We start from the raw sequence: 26,128 nt of genomic DNA on the forward strand, positions 1-26,128 counted from the left end.
ACAAACAAGCTTTTGTGTTCCATTCAATGACTCGGGTCAAAAAACTTGGCTACAACTAGAACATTTCTACAATTTAGGGCCCTGTTTCCACCCTTTATCTATTAACACTGGTTGCTCACTTAATAAAACATTGGTACTCAGATACTAGGCATATTCGGACTCCACTACCTGTATACAAATCGAGACAGCCTGCATGACCAGGGTCTCTTAAACTTATTAAGTGTTAATCAGCCAAGTTGTGTTACTCAGCCAAGCTGTGTTACTCAGCCAAGTTGTGGTGCTTCAGAACACATTAGTTTTGTTAAATTGAGCAATTCTCTTCCGTATATCAAAAAATACAATAAAATACCTGGCAAAAACACCAACACACTGTTGGGTTCAGCGTCCGACCTAGATAAGCTCTTCTTTTGCCTGAAGAAAACAAGTAGAAAAATGAAATTGTACCAGCAGCACATACACGATTTAACATAAGCACCATTAAGTAATAAACCCTACCTTACAGGACAAACGTATATCACAAGAGTTATTTCAAATATTATTGCAGTTATTTCGTGGTCGCAGCTCAGTGGAAAAGGATTCCCTGATAAATAACCCAGGTAGTGAGCAAGGATGGACCCAGGTCAACGTGGCAGTGTAAACAGGTGAGCCGGTTACATTACAAGCCTAGAGAGAGCTGGCTCACTGGCACTTGGAGATGTCATATCCAAACGCCAACAGAGGGAAGCCCTGGCAATAACCCAGTTCCAGCCTGCGGTGTAAATGGTGTTTCAAGCCGCTGTGACACTACTTGAAACTGGGTTGGCAGTGTAAAAGGGTGTACTGGTGAATCCCTTCAAACACAGAACCAGAGATTATTTCCGTCCGCAACATGATGGGAAAATAAAGAGATACAAAGTACATTGGCCCATTTATCAAGCCTTGGAGAATGATAAATTGCACGGTGATAACTCACCAACCAATCATATCCTAACGGTCATTTTTCAAACACATCCTATGACATAGCAGATAGGAGCTGGTTGGTTGGTACTTTATCACCATGCTATACATCACTCTCCAAGGCTTGATAAATATGAGCCATAAAAAGTGAGCTAAATACAGACTGCAACAGACTCCAGAAGAAAACATGCATAGTATACCACTTAACACTGTATGCAATCCCAAACCGGATAAAAGCAACATCCTTGCATTTATGAACACACAGGAGCAGGAATCTGCAGGTACAGTGCCTAGATAGACTGATTTTCAGCTGCATAGCTGGTATCTGACTGTTCGGCAATGACATGCTCATACCTCCCAACATGACCCTCTCCAGGAGGGACACAATGCTCTGCTTCTGGACTTTTTTCTTAATTTGTGATTGCCAGCACCTGTTTTGAACAGGTAAATGAATAAAGAAAGGTGTTTCAGAACAGGTGATGGCAATCATAAATTAAGAGGGAAGTCCAGGAGCAGAGCATTCTGTCCCTCCTGGAGAGGGTCATGTTGGGAGGTATGCATGCTGCTTCATTTAGAGCCCAGCATGTAAGCAGTCATTATCCTAAGGTAGGGGTTCTCAAACTCAGTCCTCAGGGGCCCACACAGTGCATGTTTTGCAGGTAACCCACAAGTGCACAGGTGTATTAATAACTCACAGACACATTTTAAAAGGTCCACAGGTGGACCTAATTATTTCACTTGTGATTCTGTGAGGAGACCTGCAAAACATGCACTGTGTGTGCCCCTGAGGACCGAGTTTGAGAACCCCTGTCCTAAGGGATGGCTCAATTGTGCTGGGACTGTCTAGTGTGGATCATTTTGGTGAACACATACTCCCACACGGCCCAGTGGAGCCCAGGCTCCAGGTCATAAATGAAAGCATGACTACTGTACAACTTAAGTGCCTAATTAACCAGAATAAGGAAAAAGAAGGCACTTGTCTTGCTGCCACTCCTCCTTTGCTCTGACAAACTCCACTACACACGCACAGTAGGAAATGCACTGGTCATTATCTGTCTCATCAGTAAAAGGATCCCCAGAAGACATGGCACAACAGGGATCCATGGGAGTCATTCAGAGTTGATCGCTCGCTGCCGATTTTCGCAGCAGAGTGATCAGGTAAAAAAAAAAAAAAAAGGGAAAACTGCGCATGCCTATATACCGGCAGGATGAAGTGATTGCAAGGGCTGAGTAAGTCCAGACCTACTCTGAAACTGCACAAAATGTTTTTGCAGTGCTCGGCTGCACAGGCGTTCACACACTTGCAAAGCGAAAATACACTCCCCCGTGGGCGGCGACTATGCATTTGCACGGCTGCTAAAAGTAGCTAGCGAGCGATCAACTCGGAATGAGGGCCCATATCTCAAGCAACTCAGAGATTGTCCTTGTCAGGCAGCAGAAGAAAAAAGAAAAAAAAATCCTTTTCTCGTAGTCCGTAGACAATGCTGGGGTCCACATTAGTACCATCGGGTATAGACGGGTCCACAAGGAGCCATTCGCACTTTAAGAGTTTGAGAGTGTGGGCTGGCTCCTCCCTCTATGCACCTCCTATCAGACTCAATCTAGAAACTGAGCCCGAGGAGACGGACATCTTCGAGAGAAGGATTTAACACAGATAGTGGCAAGATTCACACCAGCTCAAACATACAAGGCACATCAAGCTAACTTAGCTTGAAAACTCAGCAACCGCTGAAACATTACTTACCAAATAATAAGATTTTACTTACCGATAAATCTATTTCTCGTAGTCCGTAGTGGATGCTGGGACTCCGTAAGGACCATGGGGAATAGCGGCTCCGCAGGAGACAGGGCACAAAATAAAAGCTTAAGGATCAGGTGGTGTGCACTGGCTCCTCCCCCTATGACCCTCCTCCAAGCCTCAGTTAGGATACTGTGCCCGGACGAGCGTACATAATAAGGAAGGATATTGAATCCCGGGTAAGACTCATACCAGCCACACCAATCACACCGTACAACCTGTGATCTGAACCCAGTTAACAGTATGATAAACGCAAAGGAGCCTCTGAAAAGATGGCTCACAACAATAATAACCCGAATCTTTGTAACAATAACTATATACAAGTATTGCAGACAATCCGCACTAGGGATGGGCGCCCAGCATCCACTACGGACTACGAGAAATAGATTTATCGGTAAGTAAAATCTTATTTTCTCTGACGTCCTAGTGGATGCTGGGACTCCGTAAGGACCATGGGGATTATACCAAAGCTCCCAAACGGGCGGGAGAGTGCGGATGACTCTGCAGCACCGAATGAGAGAACTCCAGGTCCTCCTCAGCCAGGGTATCAAATTTGTAGAATTTAGCAAACGTGTTTGCCCCTGACCAAGTAGCTGCTCGGCAAAGTTGTAAAGCCGAGACCCCTCGGGCAGCCGCCCAAGATGAGCCCACTTTCCTTGTGGAATGGGCTTTTACTGATTTTGGCTGTGGCAATCCTGCCACAGAATGTGCAAGCTGAATTGTACTACAAATCCAACGAGCAATCGTCTGCTTAGAAGCAGGAGCACCCAGCTTGTTGGGTGCATACAGGATAAACAGCGAGTCAGATTTTCTGACTCCAGCCGTCCTGGAAACATATATTTTCAAGGCCCTGACAACGTCAAGCAACTTAGAGTCCTCTAAGTCCCTGGTAGCCGCAGGTACCACAATAGGTTGGTTCATGTGAAATGCAGAAACCACCTTAGGTAGAAATTGAGGACGAGTCCTCAATTCCGCCCTGTCAGAATGAAAAATTAAGTAAGGGCTTTTACATGATAAAGCCGCCAATTCTGACACACGCCTGGCTGAAGCCAAGGCTAACAGCATCGACACCTTCCATGTGAGATATTTTAAGTCCACAGTGGAAAGTGGTTCAAACCAATGTGACTTTAGAAAACTCAACACCACATTGAGATCCCAAGGTGCCACTGGAGGCACAAAAGGAGGCTGTATGTGCAGCACCCCTTTTACAAATGTCTGAACTTCAGGTACTGAAGCCAGTTCTTTCTGGAAGAAAATCGACAGGGCCGAAATTTGAACCTTAATGGACCCTAATTTTAGGCCCATAGACAGTCCTGTTTGCAGGAAATGAAGGAAACGACCCAGTTTAAATTCCTCTGTAGGGGCCTTCTTGGCCTCACACCACGCAACATATTTACGCCAAATGCGGTGATAATGTTTTTCGGTTACGTCCTTCCTGGCTTTGACCAGAGTAGGGATGACTTCTTCTGGAATGCCTTTTTCCCTCAGGATCCGGCGTTCAACCGCCATGCCGTCAAACGCAGCCGCGGTAAGTCCTGGAACAGACAAGGCCCCTGCAGTAGCAGGTCCTTTCTTAGAGGTAGAGGCCACGGTTCGTCCGTGAGCATCTCTTGAAGTTCCGGGTACCAAGTCCGTCTTGGCCAATCCGGAACCACGAGTATAGTTCTTACTCCTCTCCTTCTTATGATTCTCAGTACTTTTGGTATGAGAGGCAGAGGAGGGAACACATACACTGACTGGTACACCCACGGCGTTACCAGAGCGTCCACTGCTATTGCCTGAGGGTCCCTTGACCTGGCGCAATATCTGTCCAGTTTTTTGTTTAGACGTGACGCCATCATGTCCACCTTTGGTTTTTCCCAACGGTTTACAATCAGGTGGAAGACTTCTGGGTGAAGTCCCCACTCTCCCGGGTGAAGGTCGTGTCTGCTGAAGAAGTCTGCTTCCCAGTTGTCCACTCCCGGAATGAATACTGCTGACAGTGCTATCACATGATTTTCCGCCCAGCGAAGAATCCTTGCAGCTTCTGCCATTGCCCTCCTGCTTCTCGTGCCGCCCTGTCTGTTTACGTGGGCGACTGACGTGATGTTGTCCGATTGGATCAACACCGCCTGACCCTGAAGCAGAGGTTTTGCTTGACTTAGGGCATTGTAAATGGCCCTTAGTTCCAGAATGTTTATATGAAGAGACGTTTCCAAGCTTGACCACAGGCCCTGGAAATTCCTTCCCTGTGTGACTGCTCCCCAGCCTCTCAGGCTGGCATCCGTGGTTACCAGGATCCAATCCTGAATGCCAAATCTGCGGCCCTCTAGTAGATGAACACTCTGCAGCCACCACAGGAGAGACACCCTTGTCCTTGGCGACAGGGTTATCCGCTGATGCATCTGCAGATGCGATCCGGACCATTTGTCCAGTAGATCCCACTGAAATGTTCTTGCATGGAATCTTCCGAATGGAATCGCTTCGTAAGAAGCCACCATTTTCCCCAGGACCCTCGTGCACTGATGCACTGAGACCTGTCCTGGTTTTAGGAGGTTCCTGACTAGCTCGGATAACTCCCTGGCCTTCTCCTCCGGGAGAAACACCTTCTTCTGGACTGTGTCCAGAATCATTCCTAGGAACAGTAGACGTGTCGTTGGAATCAGCTGCGATTTTGGAATATTTAGAATCCACCCGTGCTGACGTAACACTACCTGAGATAGTGCTACTCCGACTTCTAACTGTTCCCTGGATCTTGCCCTTATCAGGAGATCGTCCAAGTAAGGGATAATTAAAATGCCTTTTCTTCGTAGAAGAATCATCATTTCGGCCATTACCTTGGTAAAGACCCGAGGTGCCGTGGACAATCCAAACGGCAGCGTCTGAAACTGATAATGACAGTTTTGTACTACAAACCTGAGGTACCCTTGGTGAGAAGGGTATATTGGAACGTGGAGATAAGCATCTTTGATGTCCAGAGACACCATATAGTCCCCTTCTTCCAGGTTCGCTATCACTGCTCTGAGTGACTCCATCTTGAATTTGAACCTTTTTATGTAAGTGTTCAAGGATTTCAGATTTAAAATTGGTCTCACCGAGCCGTCCGGCTTCGGTACCACAAACAGCGTGGAATAATACCCCTTTCCTTGTTGCAGGAGGGGTACCTTGATTATCACCTGCTGGGAATACAGCTTGTGAATGGCTTCCAAAACTGCCTCCCTGTCGGAGGGAGACTTTGGTAAAGCAGACTTCAGGAACCGACGAGGGGGAAACGCCTCGAATTCCAGTTTGTACCCCTGCGATACTACCTGTAGAATCCAGGGATCCACTTGCGAGTGAGCCCACTGCGCGTTGAAATTCTTGAGACGGGCCCCCACCATATCTGAGTCTGGTTGTAAAGCCCCAGCGTCATGCTGAAGACTTGGCAGAAGCAGGGGAGGGCTTCTGCTCCTGGGAAGCGGCTGCATGGTGCAGTCTTTTTCCTCTTCCTCTGCCCCGGGGCAGAAAAGGAGTGGCCTTTTGCTCGCTTGTACTTATGGGAACGAAAGGACTGAGTTTGAAAAGACGGTGTCTTTTTCTGCTGATGTGAAGTGACCTGGGGTAAAAAGGTGGATTTTCCAGCCGTTGCCGTGGCCACCAGGTCCGATAGACCAGCCCCAAATAACTCCTCCCCTTTATACGGCAATACTTCCATGTGCCGTTTGGAATCCGCATCCCCTGACCACTGTCGCGTCCATAACGCTCTTCTGGCAGAGATGGACATAGCACTTACTCTTGATGCCAGGGTGCAAATATCCCTCTGTGCATCACGCATATATAGTAATGCATCCTTTAAATGTTCTATAGTTAACAAAATATTGTCCCTATCCAGGGTATCAATATTCTCAGTCAGGGAATCCGACCATGCGACTCCAGCACTGCACATCCAGGCTGAGGCGATTGCTGGTCGCAGTATAACACCAGTATGTGTGTATATACTTTTTAGGATATTTTCCAGCCTTCTATCAGCTGGTTCTTTGAGGGTGGCCGTATCAGGAGACGGTAACGCTACTTGTTTAGATAAACGTGTGAGCGCCTTATCTACCCTAGGAGGTGTTTCCCAACGCGCCCTAACCTCTGGCGGGAAGGGATATAATGCTAATAATTTTTTAGAAATTAGCTGTTTTTTATCGGGGGAAACCCACGCTTTATCACACACCTCATTTATTTCCTCTGACTCAGGAAAAACTATTGGTAGTTTTTTCACACCCCACATAATACCCTTCTTTGTGGTACTTGTAGTGTCAGAAAGGTTCAATGCCTCTTTCATTGCCGTGATCATGTAACGTGTGGCCCTACTGGACATTACGTTTGTCTCGTCACCGTCGACACTAGACTCAGTATCTGTGTCAGGGTCTGTGTCGACCCACTGAGGTAACGGGCGTTTTAGCGCCCCTGACGGTGTCTGAGACGCCTGGACAGGCACTAATTGATTTGCCGGCTGTCTCATGTCGTCAACAGTTTTTTGCAAATTGCTGACATTATCACTTAATTGTTTAAATACAATCATCCAGTCAGGTGTCGACTCCCTAGGGGGTGACATCACCAACACAGGCAACTGCTCCGCCTCCACATCATTTTCCTCCTCATACATGTCGACACACGCGTACCGACACACAGCACACACACCGGGAATGCTCTGATAGAGGACAGGACCCCACTTAGCCCTTTGGAGAGACAGAGGGAGAGTCTGCCAGCACACACCCAGCGCTATATATATATACAGGGATAACCTTATATAAGTGTTATTCCCTTATAGCTGCTGTTATTATCGTTATTTGCTGCCAAAAATGCCCCCCCTTCTCTTTTTTACCCTGATTCTGAAGCAGGACTGCAGGGGAGAGTCAGGGAGCCGTCCTTCCAGCGGAGCTGTGAGGGAAAATGGCGCTTGTGTGCTGAGGAGAAAGGCTCCGCCCCTTCACGACGTCCTTATCTCCCGCTTTTTTGTGTAAAAATGGCAGGGGTTAAAATACATCCATATAGCCCAGGAGCTATATGTGATGTATTCTTTTTGCCACCTAAGGTATATACTGTTATATTGCGTCTCAGGGCGCTCCCCCCCAGCGCCCTGCACCCTCAGTGACCGGAGTGTGAAGTGTGCTGAGAGCAATGGCGCACAGCTGCGGTGCTGTGCGCTACCTTAGTCTGAAGACAGGATGTCTTCTGCCGCCGATTTCACCGGACCTCTTCGTCTCTTCTGGCTCTGTAAGGGGGACGGCGGCGCGGCTCCGGTGACCCATCCAGGCTGAACCTGTGATCGTCCCTCTGGAGCTAATGTCCAGTAGCCTAAGAAACCCGATCCACTCTGCACTCAGGTGAGTCCGTTTCTTCTCCCCTTAGTCCCACGATGCAGTGAGCCTGTTGCCAGCAGGACTCACTGAAAATAAAAAAAACCTAAACTAAACTTTTATTCTAAGCAGCTCAGGAGAGCCACCTAGATTGCACCCTTCTCGGCCGGGCACAAAAATCTAACTGAGGCTTGGAGGAGGGTCATAGGGGGAGGAGCCAGTGCACACCACCTGATCCTTAAGCTTTTATTTTGTGCCCTGTCTCCTGCGGAGCCGCTATTCCCCATGGTCCTTACGGAGTCCCAGCATCCACTAGGACGTCAGAGAAAACAATGCAGCACTCAACTAAAACTAAGTTGTACTGAACCAAATAATGAGAGCAGGAAAACGAAGCGCTGGGCAGGAACCCAGCATCCTCTACGGTCTACGAGAAAAGGATTTACCGTTAGGTAACCAAAGTCCTATTTTCTCTTACGTCCTAGAGAATGCTGGGGTCCACATTAGTACCATGGGCATGTACCAAAGCTCCCAGAACGGTAGGGAGAGCGCGGAGGCTCCTGCAGAACTGATTGGCCTCTAATGATCTGAAGTTCAGTCAAAGTATCGTACTTGTAGAACTTTTCAAACGTGTTCGACCCCGACCAAGTTGTCGCTCGGCAAAGTTGTAACGCTGAGACACCCCGGGCAGCCGCCAAGGAAGACCCCACATTACGAGCAGAGTGGGCCATGACAGACGTAGAACACAGCAAGCCTGCCGGAGAATACGCATGCTGGATAGTGAACCTGATCCAGCGAGAAATCGTCTGCTTAGAAGCAGGACACCCAATTTTCTTGGGATCATACAGGACAAACAGAGAGTCCAATTTCATGTGACGAGCAGTCCTCTTCACATAGATTTTCAGAGACCTTACAACATCTAAGGACTTTGATGAAATTGAGGAGTCAGTAGCCACTGGCACCACAATAGGTTGTTTGACATGAAATTCCGACACAACCTTCGTAAGAAACTGCTGTCGTGTCCGGAGCTCAGCTCTATCTTCGTGGAAGATCAAGTATGGGCTTTTACAGGACAAAGCCCCCAACTCCGACACACGTCTAGCAGAAGCTAAGGCCAACAACGTGACAGCCTCCCACGTAAGAAATTTGACTTAAACCTTCTGTAGAGGCTCAAACCAGTCCGATTGGAGGAACTGCAACACCACATTAAGGTGCCGTAGGCGGTACAAAGAGAGGTTGGATGTGCAGAACTCCCGTCAAAAAGGTCTGAACCTCAGGGAGGGCAGCCAATTGTTTTTCGGAAAAAAATGGATAGGGACGAAATCTGGTCCTTCACAGATCCCAACCTCAGGCCCATATCCACACAAGCTTGTAGAAAATAAGAATTTACTTACCAATAATTCTATTTCTCATAGTCCGTAGTGGATGCTGGGGACTCCGAAAGGACCATGGGGAATAGCGGCTCCGCAGGAGACTGGGCACAAAAGTAAAAAGCTTTAGGACTACCTGGTGTGCACTGGCTCCTCCCCCTATGACCCTCCTCCAAGCCTCAGTTAGGATACTGTGCCCGGACGAGCGTACACAATAAGGAAGGATTTTGAATCCCGGGTAAGACTCATACCAGCCACACCAATCACACCGTATAACTCGTGATCTGAACCCAGTTAACAGCATGATAACAGAAGGAGCCTCTGAAAAGATGGCTCACAACAACAAAAACCCGATTTTTGTAACAATAACTATGTACAAGTAATGCAGACAATCCGCACTTGGGATGGGCGCCCAGCATCCACTACGGACTATGAGAAATAGAATTATCGGTAAGTAAATTCTTATTTTCTCTAACGTCCTAGTGGATGCTGGGGACTCCCAAAGGACCATGGGGATTATACCAAAGCTCCCAAACGGGCGGGAGAGTGCGGATGACTCTGCAGCACCGAATGAGAGAACTCCAGGTCCTCCTCAGCCAGGGTATCAAATTTGTAGAATTTAGCAAACGTGTTTGCCCCTGACCAAGTAGCTGCTCGGCAAAGTTGTAACGCCGAGACCCCTCGGGCAGCCGCCCAAGATGAGCCCACTTTCCGTGTGGAATGGGCTTTTACAGATTTTGGCTGTGGCAGGCCTGCCACAGAATGTGCAAGCTGAATTGTACTACAAATCCAACGAGCAATCGTCTGCTTAGAAGCAGGAGCACCCAGCTTGTTGGGTGCATACAGGATAAACAGCGAGTCAGATTTTCTGACTCCAGCCGTCCTGGAAACATATATTTTCAGGGCCCTGACTACGTCCAGCAACTTGGAATCCTCCAAGTCCCTAGTAGCCGCAGGCACCACAATAGGCTGGTTTAAGTGAAATGCTGAAACCACCTTAGGGAGAAATTGAGGACGAGTCCTCAATTCTGCCCTGTCCGTATGAAAAATTAGGTAAGGGCTTTAATAGGATAAAGCCGCCAACTCTGATACACGCCTGGCTGAAGCCAGGGCTAACAGCATTACCACTTTCCATGTGAGATATTTTAAGTCCACAGTGGTGAGTAGTTCAAACCAATGTGATTTTAGGAATCCCAAAACTACATTGAGATCCCAAGGTGCCACTGGAGGCACAAAAGGAGGCTGTATATGCAGTACTCCCTTGACAAACGTCTGAACTTCAGGAACAGAAGCTAGTTCTTTTTGGAAGAATATTGACAGGGCCGAAATTTGAACCTTAATGGACCCTAATTTGAGGCCCATAGACAGTCCTGTTTGCAGGAAATGCAGGAATCGGCCCAGTTGAAATTCCTCTGTAGGGGCCTTCCTGGCCTCGCACCACGCAACATATTTACGCCAAATACGGTGATAATGTTGTACGGTTACATCCTTCCTGGCTTTGATCAGGGTAGGGATGACTTCATCCGGAATGCCTTTTTCCTTCAGGATCCGGCGTTCAACCGCCATGCCGTCAAACGCAGCCGCGGTAAGTCTTGGAATAGACATGGTCCCTGCTGGAGCAGGTCCTTTCTTAGAGGTAGAGGCCACGGGTCTTCCGTGAGCATCTCTTGAATTTCCGGGTACCAAGTCCTTCTTGGCCAATCCGGAGCCACGAGTATAGTCTTTACTCCTCTCCTTCTTATGATTCTCAGTACTTTTGGTATGAGAGGAAGAGGAGGGAACACATACACTGACTGGTACACCCACGGTGTTACCAGAGCGTCCACAGCTATTGCCTGAGGGTCCCTTGACCTGGCGCAATATCTGTCCAGTTTTTTGTTGAGGCGGGACGCCATCATGTCCACCTTTGGTTTTTCCCAACGGTTCACAATCATGTGGAAGACTTCTGGGTGAAGTCCCCACTCCCCCGGGTGAAGATCGTGTCTGCTGAGGAAATCTGCTTCCCAGTTGTCCACTCCCGGAATGAACACTGCTGACAGTGCTATCACATGATTTTCCGCCCAGCGAAGAATCCTTGCCACTTCCGTCATTGCCCTCCTGCTTCTTGTGCAGCCCTGTCTGTTTACGTGGGCGACTGCCGTGATGTTGTCCGACTGGATCAACACCGGCTGACCCTGAAGCAGAGGCCTTGCCTGACTTAGGGCATTGTAAATGGCCCTTAGTTCCAGGATATTTATGTGAAGTGATGTTTCCATGCTTGACCACAAGCCCTGGAAATTTCTTCCCTGTGTGACTGCTCCCCAGCCTCTCAGGCGGGCATCCGTGGTCACCAGGACCCAATCCTGAATGCCGAATCTGCGGCCCTCTAGGAGATGAGCACTCTGTAACCACCACAGGAGAGACACCCTTGTCCTTGGAGACAGGGTTATCCGCTGATGCATTTGAAGATGCGATCCGGACCATTTGTCCAGCAGATCCCACTGAAAAGTTCTTGCGTGGAATCTGCCGAATGGAATCGCTTCGTAAGAAGCCACCATCTTTCCCAGGACCCTTGTGCATTGATGCACTGACACTTTTCCTGGTCTTAGGAGGTTCCTGACTAGGTCGGATAACTCCCTGGCTTTCTCTTCCGGGAGAAACACCTTTTTCTGTACTGTGTCCAGAATCATCCCTAGGAACAGCAGACGTGTCGTCGGAATCAGCTGCGATTTTGGAATATTTAGAATCCATCCGTGCTGTCGTAGTACTACTTGAGATAGTGCTACTCCGACCTCTAACTGTTCTCTGGACCTTGCCCTTATTAGGAGATCGTCCAAGTAAGGGATAATTAAGACGCCTTTTCTTCGAAGAATCATCATCATTTCGGCCATTACCTTGGTAAAGACCCGTGCCGTGGACAATCCAAACGGCAGCGTCTGAAACAGATAGTGACAGTTCTGTACCACAAACCTGAGGTACCCTTGGTGAGAAGGGTAAATTGGGACATGGAGGTAAGCATCCTTGATGTCCAGAGACACCATATAGTCCCCTTCTTCCAGGTTCGCTATCACTGCTCTGAGTGACTCCATCTTGAATTTGAACCTTTTTATGTAAGTGTTCAAGGATTTTAGATTTAAAATGGGTCTCACCGAGCCGTCCGGCTTCGTTACCACAAACAGCGTGGAATAATACCCCTTTCCCTGTTGTAGGAGGGGTACCTTGATTATCACCTGCTGGGAATACAGCTTGTGAATGGCTTCCAATACCGCCTCCCAGTCGGAGAGAGACGTCGGTAAAGCAGACTTCAGGAACCGGCGAGGGGGAGACGTCTCGAATTCCAATTTGTACCCCTGAGATACTACCTGCAGGATCCAGGGGTCCACTTGCGAGTGAGCCCACTGCGCGCTGAAATTTTTGAGACGGGCCCCCACCGTGTCTGAGTCCGCTTGTAAGGCCCCAGCGTCATGCTGAGGACTTGGCAGAAGCGGGGGAGGGCTTCTGTTCGTGGAAAGAGGCTGTCTGCTGCAGTCTTTTTCCCCTTCCTCTGCCCCGGGGCAGATATGAGTGGCCTTTTGCCCGCTTGCCCTTATGGGGACGAAAGGACTGAGCCTGAAAAGACGGTATCTTTTTCTGCTGCGAGGTGACTTGGGGTAAAAAGGTGGATTTCCCAGCCGTTGCCGTGGCCACCAGGTTCGATAGACCGACCCCAAATAAGTCCTCCCCTTTATACGGCAATACTTCCATATGCCGTTTGGAATCCGCATCCCCTGACCACTGTCGCGTCCATAATCCTCTTCTGGCAGAAATGGACATCGCACTTACTCTTGATGCCAGAGTGCAAATATCCCTCTGTGCATCTCGCATATATAGAAATGCATCCTTTAAATGCTCTATAGTCAATAATATATTGTCCCTGTCCAGGGTATCAATATTTTCAGTCAGGGAATCCGACCAAGCCACCCCAGCACTGCACATCCAGGCTGAGGCGATTGCTGGTCGCAGTATAATACCAGTATGTGTGTATATACTTTTTAGGATATTTTCCAGCTTCCTATCAGCTGGTTCCTTGAGGGCGGCCGTATCAGGAGACGGTAACGCCACTTGTTTTGATAAGCGTGTGAGCGCCTTATCTACCCTAGGGGGTGTTTCCCAACGTGCCCTAACCTCTGGCGGGAAAGGGTATAATGCCAATAATTTTTTAGAAATTAGCAGTTTTTTATCGGGGGAAACCCACGCTTCATCACACACCTCATTTAATTCATCTGATTCAGGAAAAACTACGGGTAGTTTTTTCACACCCCACATAATACCCTTTTTTGTGGTACTTGTAGTATCAGAAATGTTCAAAACCTCCTTCATTGCCGTGATCATGTAACGTGTGGCCCTACTGGAAAATACGTTTGTTTCCTCACCGTCGACACTGGAGTCCGTGTCCGTGTCTGTGTCTGTATCGACCTGAGGTAACGGGCGCTTTAGAGCCCCTGACGGTGTTTGAGACGCCTGTACAGGTATTAACTGATTTGCCGGCTGTCTCATGTCGTCAACAGTCTTTTGTAAAGTGCTGACACTATCACGTAATTCTTTCCATAAGACCATCCAGTCAGGTGTCGACTCCCTAGGGGGTGACATCACTAACACAGGCAATTGCTCCGCCTCCACACCATTTTCCTCCTCATACATGTCGACACAACGTACCGACACACAGCACACACACACAGGGAATGCTCTGATAGAGGACAGGACCCCACTAGCCCTTTGGGGAGACAGAGGGAGAGTTTGCCAGCACACACCAGAGCGCTATATATATATATATATATATATATATATATATATATATATATATATATATAGGGATAACCTTATATAAGTGTTTTTCCCTAATATAGCTGCTGTATATATTTATATGCCAATTTAGTGCCCCCCCTCTCTTGTTTTACCCTGTTTCTGTAGTGCAGGACTGCAGGGGAGAGTCAGGGAGCCTTCCTCCAACGGAGCTGTGAGGAAAAAATGGCGCCAGTGTGCTGAGGAGATAGGATCCGCCCCCTTCTCGGCGGCCTTTCTCCCGCTTTTTTATGGAAAAATTGGCAGGGGTTAAATGCATCCATATAGCCCAGGAGCTATATGTGATGTATTTCCCCCCCCCCCCCAGCGCCCTGCACCCTCAGTGACCGGAGTGTGAAGTGTGCTGAGAGCAATGGCGCACAGCTGCGGTGCTGTGCGCTGCCTTATTGAAGACAGGACGTCTTCTGCCGCCGATTTTCCGGACCTCTTCAGTCTTCTGGCTCTGTAAGGGGGCCGGCGGCGCGGCTCTGGGACCCATCCATGGCTGGGCCTGTGATCGTCCCTCTGGAGCTAATGTCCAGTAGCCTAAGAAGCCCAATCCACTCTGCACGCAGGTGAGTTCGCTTCTTCTCCCCTTAGTCCCTCGGTGCAGTGAGCCTGTTGCCAGCAGGTCTCACTGAAAATAAAAAACCTACTTTAAACTTTTACACTAAGCAGCTCAGGAGAGCCCCTTAGCCTGCACCCGTTTCGTTCGGGCACAAAAATCTAACTGAGGCTTGGAGGAGGGTCATAGGGGGAGGAGCCAGTGCACACCAGGTAGTCCTAAAGCTTTTTACTTTTGTGCCCAGTCTCCTGCGGAGCCGCTATTCCCCATGGTCCTTTCGGAGTCCCCAGCATCCACTAGGACATTAGAGAAAAAGGAGAAACCGTCCCAGTTTAAACTCCACCGCAGGAAATTTCTTGAACTCAGACCAAGATGCATATTTTTTCCAAATTCGAAGGTAATGTTTAGACGTTACTCCTTTCCTAACCTGCATCAGGGTAGGAATAACCTTGTTCGGAATGCCCTTTTGAGTTAGAATCAGACGTTCAACCTCCATGCCGTCAAACGTAGCCGCGGTAAGTCTTGATAGGTGAACGTCCCCTGCTGCAGCAGGTCCTCCCAAAAAGGAAGAGGCCTCGGCTCTTCTTGCAGTAGATCCAGAAGATCCGCATACCAAGCCCTTCTTGGTAAGTCTGGAGCAATGAGGATCGCTTGAACCCTTGCTCTCCTTCTGAGTTTTAAAACTCACGGGATGAGTGGGAGTTGAAGTGGAGGAAACGCGTACACCGATTGGAACACCCACAGAGTCACTAGGGAGTCCACCGTCACTGCCTGTGGGTCCCTCGATCTGGAACAATACCGCCGAAGCGTCTTGTTGAGAAGAGAGGCCATCATGTCGATCTGGGGTACAACCCAAAGATCTGGTACCTCCTTGAACACCTCCGGATGGAGTCCTCACTCCCCTAGATGGAGATCGTGTCTGCTGAGGAAGTCCGCTTCCCAGCTGTCTACTCCCGGAATGAAGATAGCCAACAGCGCCAATGCGTGTTTTTCTGAACAGAGGATGATTCTCATTACCTCTACCATTGCAGCTCTGCTCTTCGTTCTGCCTTGTTGGTTTTAGTAAGCCACTGTTGTCACATTGTCCGACTGCACTTGAATGGCCGGATTTCTCAAAAGATGGGTCGCTTGGAGAAGACCGTTGTAGACGGCTCTTAGTTCCAGAATGCTTATCAGCAGGCTGGCTTCCAGACTTGACCACCGTCCTTGGAAGGTTACCCCTTGAGTGACTGCACCCCAGCCCCGGAGAGTTGCATCCGTGATTAGAAGGATCCAGTCCTGAATCCCGAACCTGTGGCCACTCTTCTGGTGCAACCACCAGAAGAGTGAAATCCTGGCCTTTGGCGACAGACGTATTCTCTGGTGCATGTGTAGATGGGTTCCCGACCACTTGTCCAGGAGATCCAGTTGGAAGTACCGAGCGAGAAACCTCCCGTACTGCAGAGTTTCGTAAGAGGCCACCATCTTTCCCAGAAGGCAAATGCACTGATGAACAGACACCCAGGTTGGCTTCAGGACACCCCGGACCATCGTTTGAATCACCAACACTTTTTCCTCTGGAGGAAACACCCTCTGAACTTCCGTGTCAAGGATCATTCCCGGAAAGGACAACCTCCTGGTTGGTTCCAAATGTGATTTTAGAAGATTCAGGATACAACCATGTTCCCTGAGAAGCTGAGCCGTGAGAGCTATGGACCATAACAGCTTCTCCTTGGACGATGCCTTTAATAACATATCGTCCAAATATGGAATTATGTTCACTCCCTATCTGCGGAGGAGAATCATGATTTCCGCCATCAGCTTGGGGAATACCCTCGGTGCTGTGGAGAGGCCGAATGGTAGGGCATGTAACTGAAAATGACAGTCCAACAGTTCGAATCAAAGATAAGCCTTATGCGGGAGCCAAATCGGAATGTGGAGGTGGGCATCCTTGATATCCATGGATACCAGGAATTCCCCCTCCTCCAGACCTTAGAGACTCCATTTTGAACTTGAACTCCCTTAGAAAGGGGTTTAGTGATTTCAAGTTCAGAATGGGCCTGACCGAACCATCCGGTTCCTGTACCACGAAAAGGTTTGAATAGTAACCTTTGTTTTGCATATGAGATGGTACTGGCATAATGACCTGTGCCTTCACCAACTTCTGGACGACATCTTGCAGGACAGTCCTGTCTGCCAGCAGAGCTGGCAAGCCTGATCTGAGGAGGGAGATTTTGAAATTCCAGACTGTACCCCTGGGACACAATATCTTGCACCCAGGGGTCCAGGCCGGATGACACCCATACGTGACTGAAATGCCTGAGTCTCGTTCCCACCGGCCCCACCTCCGGTGCGTGCAGTCCACCGTCAAGCAGAGGATTTTGGTGTACCTGAAGCAGGTTTCTGTTCCTGGGAACCTGCAGCCGCAGGTTTCTTGGACTTGGGCTGACCTCCCCGAAAGAAAGTGTTGGGCGGCTTGGCCTTTCTGGGCTTAGTAGACCGAAAGGGCTGTGATGTAGCTGAAGAAAAGGGTTTCTTCGGAGCAGGTGTAGCTGAGGGAAGAAAAAGTGACTTACCAGCCGTAGCCGTGGAGATCCACGCATCTAACGCTTCACCAAAGAGAGGCTGACACTCCACACTTCTCCTGGATTCCGTGGCGGCCGACCACTGGCGCAACCACAGTCCTCGACGAGCTAATATAAACATGGAAGACATTCCCGCAGCCATGGAACCCAGGTCTTTCATGGATTCTACCAGAAATCCTGCCGAATCCTGAATGTTACGTAAAAACAATTCAACATCAGATTTCTCCATAGTATCCAAGTCTTTAAGTAACGTGCCTGACCACTTTACTATAGCTTTGGCAATCCAAGCACTGGCAATAGTGGGACGTAGCATTGCCCCAGAAGCCGTGTACATGGATTTGAGCGTATTATCAATTTTACGATCAGCCGGCTCTTTCAAGGCGGTAGATCCTGGAACAGGTAAAACCACCTTTTTGAGAGTCTGTATACTGACGCGTCAACAATAGGTGGGGTTTCCCTTTTCCTATCTTCTACCGGGGAAAGGAAATGCCACCAGAACCCTTTTAGATATCTGGAATTTCTTATCTGGGTTTTCCCATGCCTTTTCCTTTGACGCAGGGAAGGTTAGCGAGGATTTCTTATTTTCAGTGAAGTAAGCCTCCTCAACCTGCTCGGGTGTTGTATCAGCAATATTCAACACATCTCTAATAGCCTCCATCATCAACTGCACCCCTTTTTGCAAAAGATGCTGTCCCACGCAACACATCCCTGTCACCGTCTGCAGTATCAGAATCGGTATCGGTATCATCATGCATGATCTGTGCAAGAGCACGTTTATGTGAATATACAGCGGGGAGCCCTGAGGTACCAGAACTGGGCCAGACTGCCATAGAGTTCTGTTAAGCCTGAGCTGCAGATTCATTTTGTGCAACCCTTTCTGAAATATGAGAAATCATAGATTTGATAGAGGATAACAACTCAGGCTCCCTTGCTGGTATCTGTGCTAAACCAGTGCAATCCTGATTACATCGCCTGACTACAGCGCTTTTAATGTAAAGGGAGACCCCTACTAGCGCTGACTGTGCAACTTTATAGGTTACACAGTCTTAATGCAGCCTCCCTTTCCCTTCTACAACACCCTGGTACCGTGAGAGATAGCTGGAGTTGCTGTGGAGGCACGTGCTCTTCCTGGACAGCGCAGTGCAGGCATGAAAATGTCACTGAATGCTGCTGGGTCCGCTCTGAGAAGCTCCGCCCCCAAAATGGCACTGTCTTCCCGCTCTTCACAAGGAATATGCTTGCCTGATGTAAAATGCAGTCTGAGATCCACTGACCCCGGCAGGCTTGCTGACCAGTGCAGGGTTCAGGCGCTGGCTCAGGGCGCCCCTCACAGTGCCGCACTAAGTACCGTTGAGCCTCCGGAGTGCAGTTAGTACTGCGCTCCTACCCTGTTGCCACCATCTTCACACTGGCCCCCCGCTTGCTAGGGGGGCCGGTGACTCACTCGCCACTGATCTTCAGCTCTTAAGAGGGTGGCGGCATGCTGCTGGAGTGAGCGATCCCATGTGGCGGGAAACGATCTATCCCCTCAAGAGCTCAGTGTCCTGTCAGCGGAGATAGTGTCTCAGACCCCGCAGGACGGACACTATTTCCCCCCCTTAGTCCCATGAAGCAGGGAGGCTGTTGCTAGGAGCCACCCTTTAAAATAATAAACTCTCAAAATAAACTTTACTAGAGAAACTCTAAAGAGCTCCGCTAGCTGTGACCGGCTCCTCCGGGCACATTTTCTAAACCGAGTCTGGTAGGAGGGGCATAGAGGGAGGAGCCAGCCCACATTCTCAAACGCTTAAAAGTGCCAATGGCTCCTAGTGAACCCCAGCATCCTCTAGGACGTAAGAGAAAAAGTGAACAGCAAGATGGGGAAATGAAAGAGGGAGCAGCTCAAATCTTATGGAATATTTTAAGTGCGGATGTCCTACTGCAGAACTAAACCTACAGTGTCCCCCACAGGATGCTACAGATCTAGCGAGATGTTTAAAATAAGATTTTACTTACCGATAAATCTATTTCTCGTAGTCCGTAGTGGATGCTGGGACTCCGTAAGGACCATGGGGAATAGCGGCTCCGCAGGAGACAGGGCACAAAATAAAAGCTTAAGGATCAGGTGGTGTGCACTGGCTCCTCCCCCTATGACCCTCCTCCAAGCCTCAGTTAGGATACTGTGCCCGGACGAGCGTACATAATAAGGAAGGATATTGAATCCCGGGTAAGACTCATACCAGCCACACCAATCACACCGTATAACTTGTGATCTGAACCCAGTTAACAGTATGACAAACGTAGGAGCCTCTGAACAGACGGCTCACAACAATAACAACCCGATTTTTTTGTAACAATAACTATGTACAAGTATTGCAGACAATCCGCACTTGGGATGGGCGCCCAGCATCCACTACGGACTACGAGAAATAGATTTATCGGTAAGTAAAATCTTATTTTCTCTGACGTCCTAGTGGATGCTGGGACTCCGTAAGGACCATGGGGATTATACCAAAGCTCCCAAACGGGCGGGAGAGTGCGGATGACTCTGCAGCACCGAATGAGAGAACTCCAGGTCCTCCTCAGCCAGGGTATCAAATTTGTAGAATTTAGCAAACGTGTTTGCCCCTGACCAAGTAGCTGCTCGGCAAAGTTGTAAAGCCGAGACCCCTCGGGCAGCCGCCCAAGATGAGCCCACTTTCCTTGTGGAATGGGCTTTTACTGATTTTGGCTGTGGCAATCCTGCCACAGAATGTGCAAGCTGAATTGTACTACAAATCCAACGAGCAATCGTCTGCTTAGAAGCAGGAGCACCCAGCTTGTTGGGTGCATACAGGATAAACAGCGAGTCAGATTTTCTGACTCCAGCCGTCCTGGAAACATATATTTTCAAGGCCCTGACAACGTCAAGCAACTTAGAGTCCTTTAAGTCCCTGGTAGCCGCAGGTACCACAATAGGTTGGTTCATGTGAAATGCAGAAACCACCTTAGGTAGAAATTGAGGACGAGTCCTCAATTCCGCCCTGTCAGAATGAAAAATTAAGTAAGGGCTTTTATATGATAAAGCCGCCAATTCTGACACACGCCTGGCTGAAGCCAAGGCTAACAGCATCGACACCTTCCATGTGAGATATTTTAAGTCCACCGTGGAAAGTGGTTCAAACCAATGTGTCTTTAGAAAACTCAACACCACATTGAGATCCCAAGGTGCCACTGGAGGCACAAAAGGAGGCTGTATGTGCAGCACCCCTTTTACAAATGTCTGAACTTCAGGTACTGAAGCCAGTTCTTTCTGGAAGAAAATCGACAGGGCCGAAATTTGAACCTTAATGGACCCTAATTTTAGGCCCATAGACAGTCCTGTTTGCAGGAAATGAAGGAAACGACCCAGTTGAAATTCCTCTGTAGGGGCCTTCTTGGCCTCACACCACGCAACATATTTACGCCAAATGCGGTGATAATGTTTTGCGGTTACGTCCTTCCTGGCTTTGACCAGAGTAGGGATGACTTCTTCTGGAATGCCCTTTTCCCTCAGGATCCGGCGTTCAACCGCCATGCCGTCAAACGCAGCCGCGGTAAGTCTTGGAACAGACAAGGCCCCTGCAGTAGCAGGTCCTTTCTTAGAGGTAGAGGCCACGGTTCGTCCGTGAGCATCTCTTGAAGTTCCGGGTACCAAGTCCTTCTTGGCCAATCCGGAACCACGAGTATAGTTCTTACTCCTCTCCTTCTTATGATTCTCAGTACTTTTGGTATGAGAGGCAGAGGAGGGAACACATACACTGACTGGTACACCCACGGCGTTACCAGAGCGTCCACTGCTATTGCCTGACGGTCCCTTGACCTGGCGCAATATCTGTCCAGTTTTTTGTTTAGACGTGACGCCATCATGTCCACCTTTGGTTTTTCCCAACGGTTTACAATCAGGTGGAAGACTTCTGGGTGAAGTCCCCACTCTCCCGGGTGAAGGTCGTGTCTGCTGAGGAAGTCTGCTTCCCAGTTGTCCACTCCCGGAATGAACACTGCTGACAGTGCTATCACATGATTTTCCGCCCAGCGAAGAATCCTTGCAGCTTCTGCCATTGCCCTCCTGCTTCTCGTGCCGCCCTGTCTGTTTACGTGGGCGACTGACGTGATGTTGTCCGATTGGATCAACACCGCCTGACCCTGAAGCAGAGGTTTTGCTTGACTTAGGGCATTGTAAATGGCCCTTAGTTCCAGAATGTTTATATGAAGAGATGTTTCCATGCTTGACCACAAGCCCTGGAAATTCCTTCCCTGTGTGACTGCTCCCCAGCCTCTCAGGCTGGCATCCGTGGTTACCAGGATCCAATCCTGAATGCCAAATCTGCGGCCCTCTAGTAGATGAGCACTCTGCAGCCACCACAGGAGAGACACCCTTGTCCTTGGCGACAGGGTTATCCGCTGATGCATCTGCAGATGCGATCCGGACCATTTGTCCAGTAGATCCCACTGAAACGTTCTTGCATGGAATCTTCCGAATGGAATCGCTTCGTAAGAAGCCACCATTTTTCCCAGGACCCTCGTGCACTGATGCACTGAGACCTGGCCTGGTATTAGGAGGTTCCTGACTAGCTCGGATAACTCCCTGGCCTTCTCCTCCGGGAGAAACACCTTCTTCTGGACTGTGTCCAGAATCATTCCTAGGAACAGTAGACGTGTCGTTGGAATCAGCTGCGATTTTGGAATATTTAGAATCCACCCGTGCTGTTCCCTGGATCTTGCCCTTATCAGGAGATCGTCCAAGTAAGGGATAATTAAAATGCCTTTTCTTCGTAGAAGAATCATCATTTCGGCCATTACCTTGGTAAAGACCCGAGGTGCCGTGGACAATCCAAACGGCAGCGTCTGAAACTGATAATGACAGTTTTGTACTACAAACCTGAGGCACCCTTGGTGAGAAGGGTATATCGGGACGTGGAGATAAGCATCTTTGATGTCCAGAGACACCATATAGTCCCCTTCTTCCAGGTTCGCTATCACTGCTCTGAGTGACTCCATCTTGAATTTGAACCTTTTTATGTAAGTGTTCAAGGATTTCAGATTTAAAATTGGTCTCACCGAGCCGTCCGGCTTCGGTACCACAAACAGCGTGGAATAATACCCCTTTCCTTGTTGCAGGAGGGGTACCTTGATTATCACCTGCTGGGAATACAGCTTGTGAATGGCTTCCAAAACTGCCTCCCTGTCGGAGGGAGACTTTGGTAAAGCAGACTTCAGGAACCGACGAGGGGGAAACGCCTCGAATTCCAGTTTGTACCCCTGCGATACTACCTGTAGAATCCAGGGATCCACTTGCGAGTGAGCCCACTGCGCGTTGAAATTGAGACGGGCCCCCACCATATCTGAGTCTGCTTGTAAAGCCCCAGCGTCATGCTGAAGACTTGGCAGAAGCAGGGGAGGGCTTCTGCTCCTGGGAAGCGGCTGCATGGTGCAGTCTTTTTCCTCTTCCTCTGCCCCTGGGCAGAAAGGAGTGGCCTTTTGCTCGCTTGTACTTATGGGAACGAAAGGACTGAGTTTGAAAAGACTGTGTCTTTTTCTGCTGATGTGAAGTGACCTGGGGTAAAAAGGTGGATTTCCCAGCCGTTGCCGTGGCCACCAGGTCCGATAGACCAGCCCCAAATAACTCCTCCCCTTTATACGGCAATACTTCCATGTGCCGTTTGGAATCTGCATCCCCTGACCTCTGTCGCGTCCATAATGCTCTTCTGGCAGAGATGGACATTGCACTTACTCTTGATGCCAGGGGTCAAATATCCCTCTGTGCATCACGCATATATAGCAATGCATCCTTTAAATGTTCTATAGTTAACAAAATATTGTCCCTATCCAGGGTATCAATATTCTCAGTCAGGGAATCCGACCATGCGACTCCAGCACTGCACATCCAGGCTGAGGCGATTGCTGGTCGCAGTATAACACCAGTATGTGTGTATATACTTTTTAGGATATTTTCCAGCCTCCTATCAGCTGGTTCTTTGAGGGTGGCCGTATCAGGGGACGGTAACGCTACTTGTTTAGATAAACGTGTGAGCGCCTTATCTACCCTAGGGGGTGTTTCCCACCGCGCCCTAACCTCTGGCGGGAAAGGATATAGTGCTAATAATTTATTAGAAATTAGCTGTTTTTTATCGGGGGAAACCCACGCTTTATCACACACCTCATTAATTTCATCTGACTCAGGAAAAACTATTGGTAGTTTTTTCACACCCCACATAATACCCTTCTTTGTGGTACTTGTAGTGTCAGAAAGGTTCAATGCCTCTTTCATTGCCGTGATCATGTAACGTGTGGCCCTACTGGACATTACGTTTGTCTCGTCACCGTCGACACTAGACTCAGTATCTGTGTCTGGGTCTGTGTCGACCCACTGAGGTAACGGCCGTTTTAGGGCCCCTGACGGTGTCTGAGACGCCTGAACAGGCACTAATTGATTTGCCGGCTGTCTCATGTCGTCAACAGTTTTTTGCAAATTGCTGACATTATCACTTAATTGTTTAAACACAATCATCCAGTCAGGTGTCGACTCCCTAGGGGGTGACATCACTAACCCAGGCAACTGCTCCGCCTCCACTTCATTTTCCTCCTCATACATGTCGACACACGCGTACCGACACACAGCACACACACCGGGAATGCTCTGATAGAGGACAGGACCCCACTTAGCCCTTTGGAGAGACAGAGGGAGAGTCTGCCAGCACACACCCAGCGCTATATATATATATACAGGGATAACCTTATATAAGTGTTATTCCCTTATAGCTGCCGTTATTATCGTTATTTGCTGCCAAAAATGCCCCCCCTTCTCTTTTTTACCCTGATTCTGAAGCAGGACTGCAGGGGAGAGTCAGGGAGCCGTCCTTCCAGCGGAGCTGTGAGGGAAAATGGCGCTTGTGTGCTGAGGAGATAGGCTCCGCCCCTTCACGACGTCCTTATCTCCCGCTTTTTAGTGTAAAAATGGCAGGGGTTAAAATACATCCATATAGCCCAGGAGCTATATGTGATGTATTCTTTTTGCCACCTAAGGTATATACTGTTATATTGCGTCTCAGGGCGCTCCCCCCCAGCGCCCTGCACCCTCAGTGACCGGAGTGTGAAGTGTGCTGAGAGCAATGGCGCACAGCTGCGGTGCTGTGCGCTACCTTAGTCTGAAGACAGGATGTCTTCTGCCGCCGATTTCACCGGACCTCTTCGTCTCTTCTGGCTCTGTAAGGGGGACGGCGGCGCGGCTCCGGTGACCCATCCAGGCTGAACCTGTGATCGTCCCTCTGGAGCTAATGTCCAGTAGCCTAAGAAACCCGATCCACTCTGCACTCAGGTGAGTCCGTTTCTTCTCCCCTTAGTCCCACGATGCAGTGAGCCTGTTGCCAGCAGGACTCACTGAAAATAAAAAAACCTAAACTAAACTTTTATTCTAAGCAGCTCAGGAGAGCCACCTAGATTGCACCCTTCTCGGCCGGGCACAAAAATCTAACTGAGGCTTGGAGGAGGGTCATAGGGGGAGGAGCCAGTGCACACCACCTGATCCTTAAGCTTTTATTTTGTGCCCTGTCTCCTGCGGAGCCGCTATTCCCCATGGTCCTTACGGAGTCCCAGCATCCACTAGGACGTCAGAGAAATAATATTTGCTTTTAATTCAAAGCTAAAATTTAGAGCCAGTATTTACTCAATTAGAAAAGTACACAGAATGCTGGCCAGTGTGCCTAGACACGTGCCTGTTATGTAATGTCCGAAATATGGCACAGAAGGCTTTATGGAAAAATGGTTGTTCTAGCAAATCATTAGACATAACAGACTTTCAAACTGAAGCAGCCTATCTCCCCACTCAACATACAGCTGCTGCTCTGCGACCTGCAACCTCAAAACGCTCAGAGCTTAATGTGTACATCTGTGATATTAATACTCAAAATATAGAAAAAATAAATCTAAAAATAGGCTGTTCAGTGGAATGTGTTAAGTGGAATGGAAGACGATTTAAAGCAGAAACCTGAATATTTAACTTAATGTGGTTATGGTTATTTCCTATTCTCCTTCACGTTTCACCGTTAACCTTCAATATTTCCATGTAATAGGATTAGTGTAAACATGTGCTAATCACAGTCTTCAGTTTTGAAAAGGATTACTGAATTAAGATTGTGGAGAAATAACAGAATATCACTGCCCCCTAATTTGTGAGCTGGAGATGTCAGCCAATATATATTAATTCAATGCAAATACATCAATCTACAAAGAAGCTTCTCTGGCTATGCAACGCCAACAACGTCACTCATCATTACAGTGCCTAATAAATCCCCAAATACTAGTTAATTTATTTAAAAAAAAAAAAGAACACAAAGTACATAAATGACATAATAGCTAGCCATTTGCATGTGATTAGTTTATGTTCATAATAAATTGCACCTTACCTTTGTTCCCCCATCTCCATTTCATCAAATAACTGTATCAAGGCTGTTGCGACTTCATAGATTTCCTTACATATCATCGGATCATCAAAGTGTTGCACTGCACTCTGCAACTAACATCACACACATTACAGAGACCACTCCACTACAAAACACAACACTTCTCAGGTGTAATGCAGTGCGAGGACTAGGCCGGGTTCATAAGAGTCTCCTGAGAGAAACACACACTGTGTACGCTAAGAAAATCAGCAGCCGCAAATGGAAGAAGTCAGACGCGTCGTGTCCACACTTGCAACAAGAAGTGGTACAGGGGTGGGAAGAGGTGTTCTCACATAACCAACGCACAGTAAGATGTAACCAAATGTGGCGTTATAGGAAAACATGCATGATAAG

General features: G+C 48.6%; 1 protein-coding gene across 6 annotated transcripts in view; it reads right to left on the reverse strand.

Annotated features, from left to right (window-relative positions):
* The window catches only part of TDRD9 (tudor domain containing 9), a 561,182-nt gene that overhangs the window by 306,062 nt on the left and 228,992 nt on the right, over positions 1-26,128 (reverse strand). For 5 of the 6 annotated variants that reach the window (XM_063947439.1, XM_063947442.1, XM_063947440.1 and 2 more), the window contains exons 8-9: positions 25,739-25,848; positions 350-411 (exon numbers count right to left, since the gene is read on the reverse strand). In XM_063947439.1, the coding sequence (XP_063803509.1) occupies positions 350-411; positions 25,739-25,848 (172 nt within the window). The remainder of the gene's footprint in view (positions 1-349; positions 412-25,738; positions 25,849-26,128) is intronic. The other variant, XM_063947438.1, reaches the window with a different exon arrangement.

Source organism: Pseudophryne corroboree, chromosome 12 (assembly GCF_028390025.1).
Source record: "Pseudophryne corroboree isolate aPseCor3 chromosome 12, aPseCor3.hap2, whole genome shotgun sequence".
Classification (NCBI taxonomy): Eukaryota; Metazoa; Chordata; class Amphibia; order Anura; family Myobatrachidae; genus Pseudophryne; species Pseudophryne corroboree.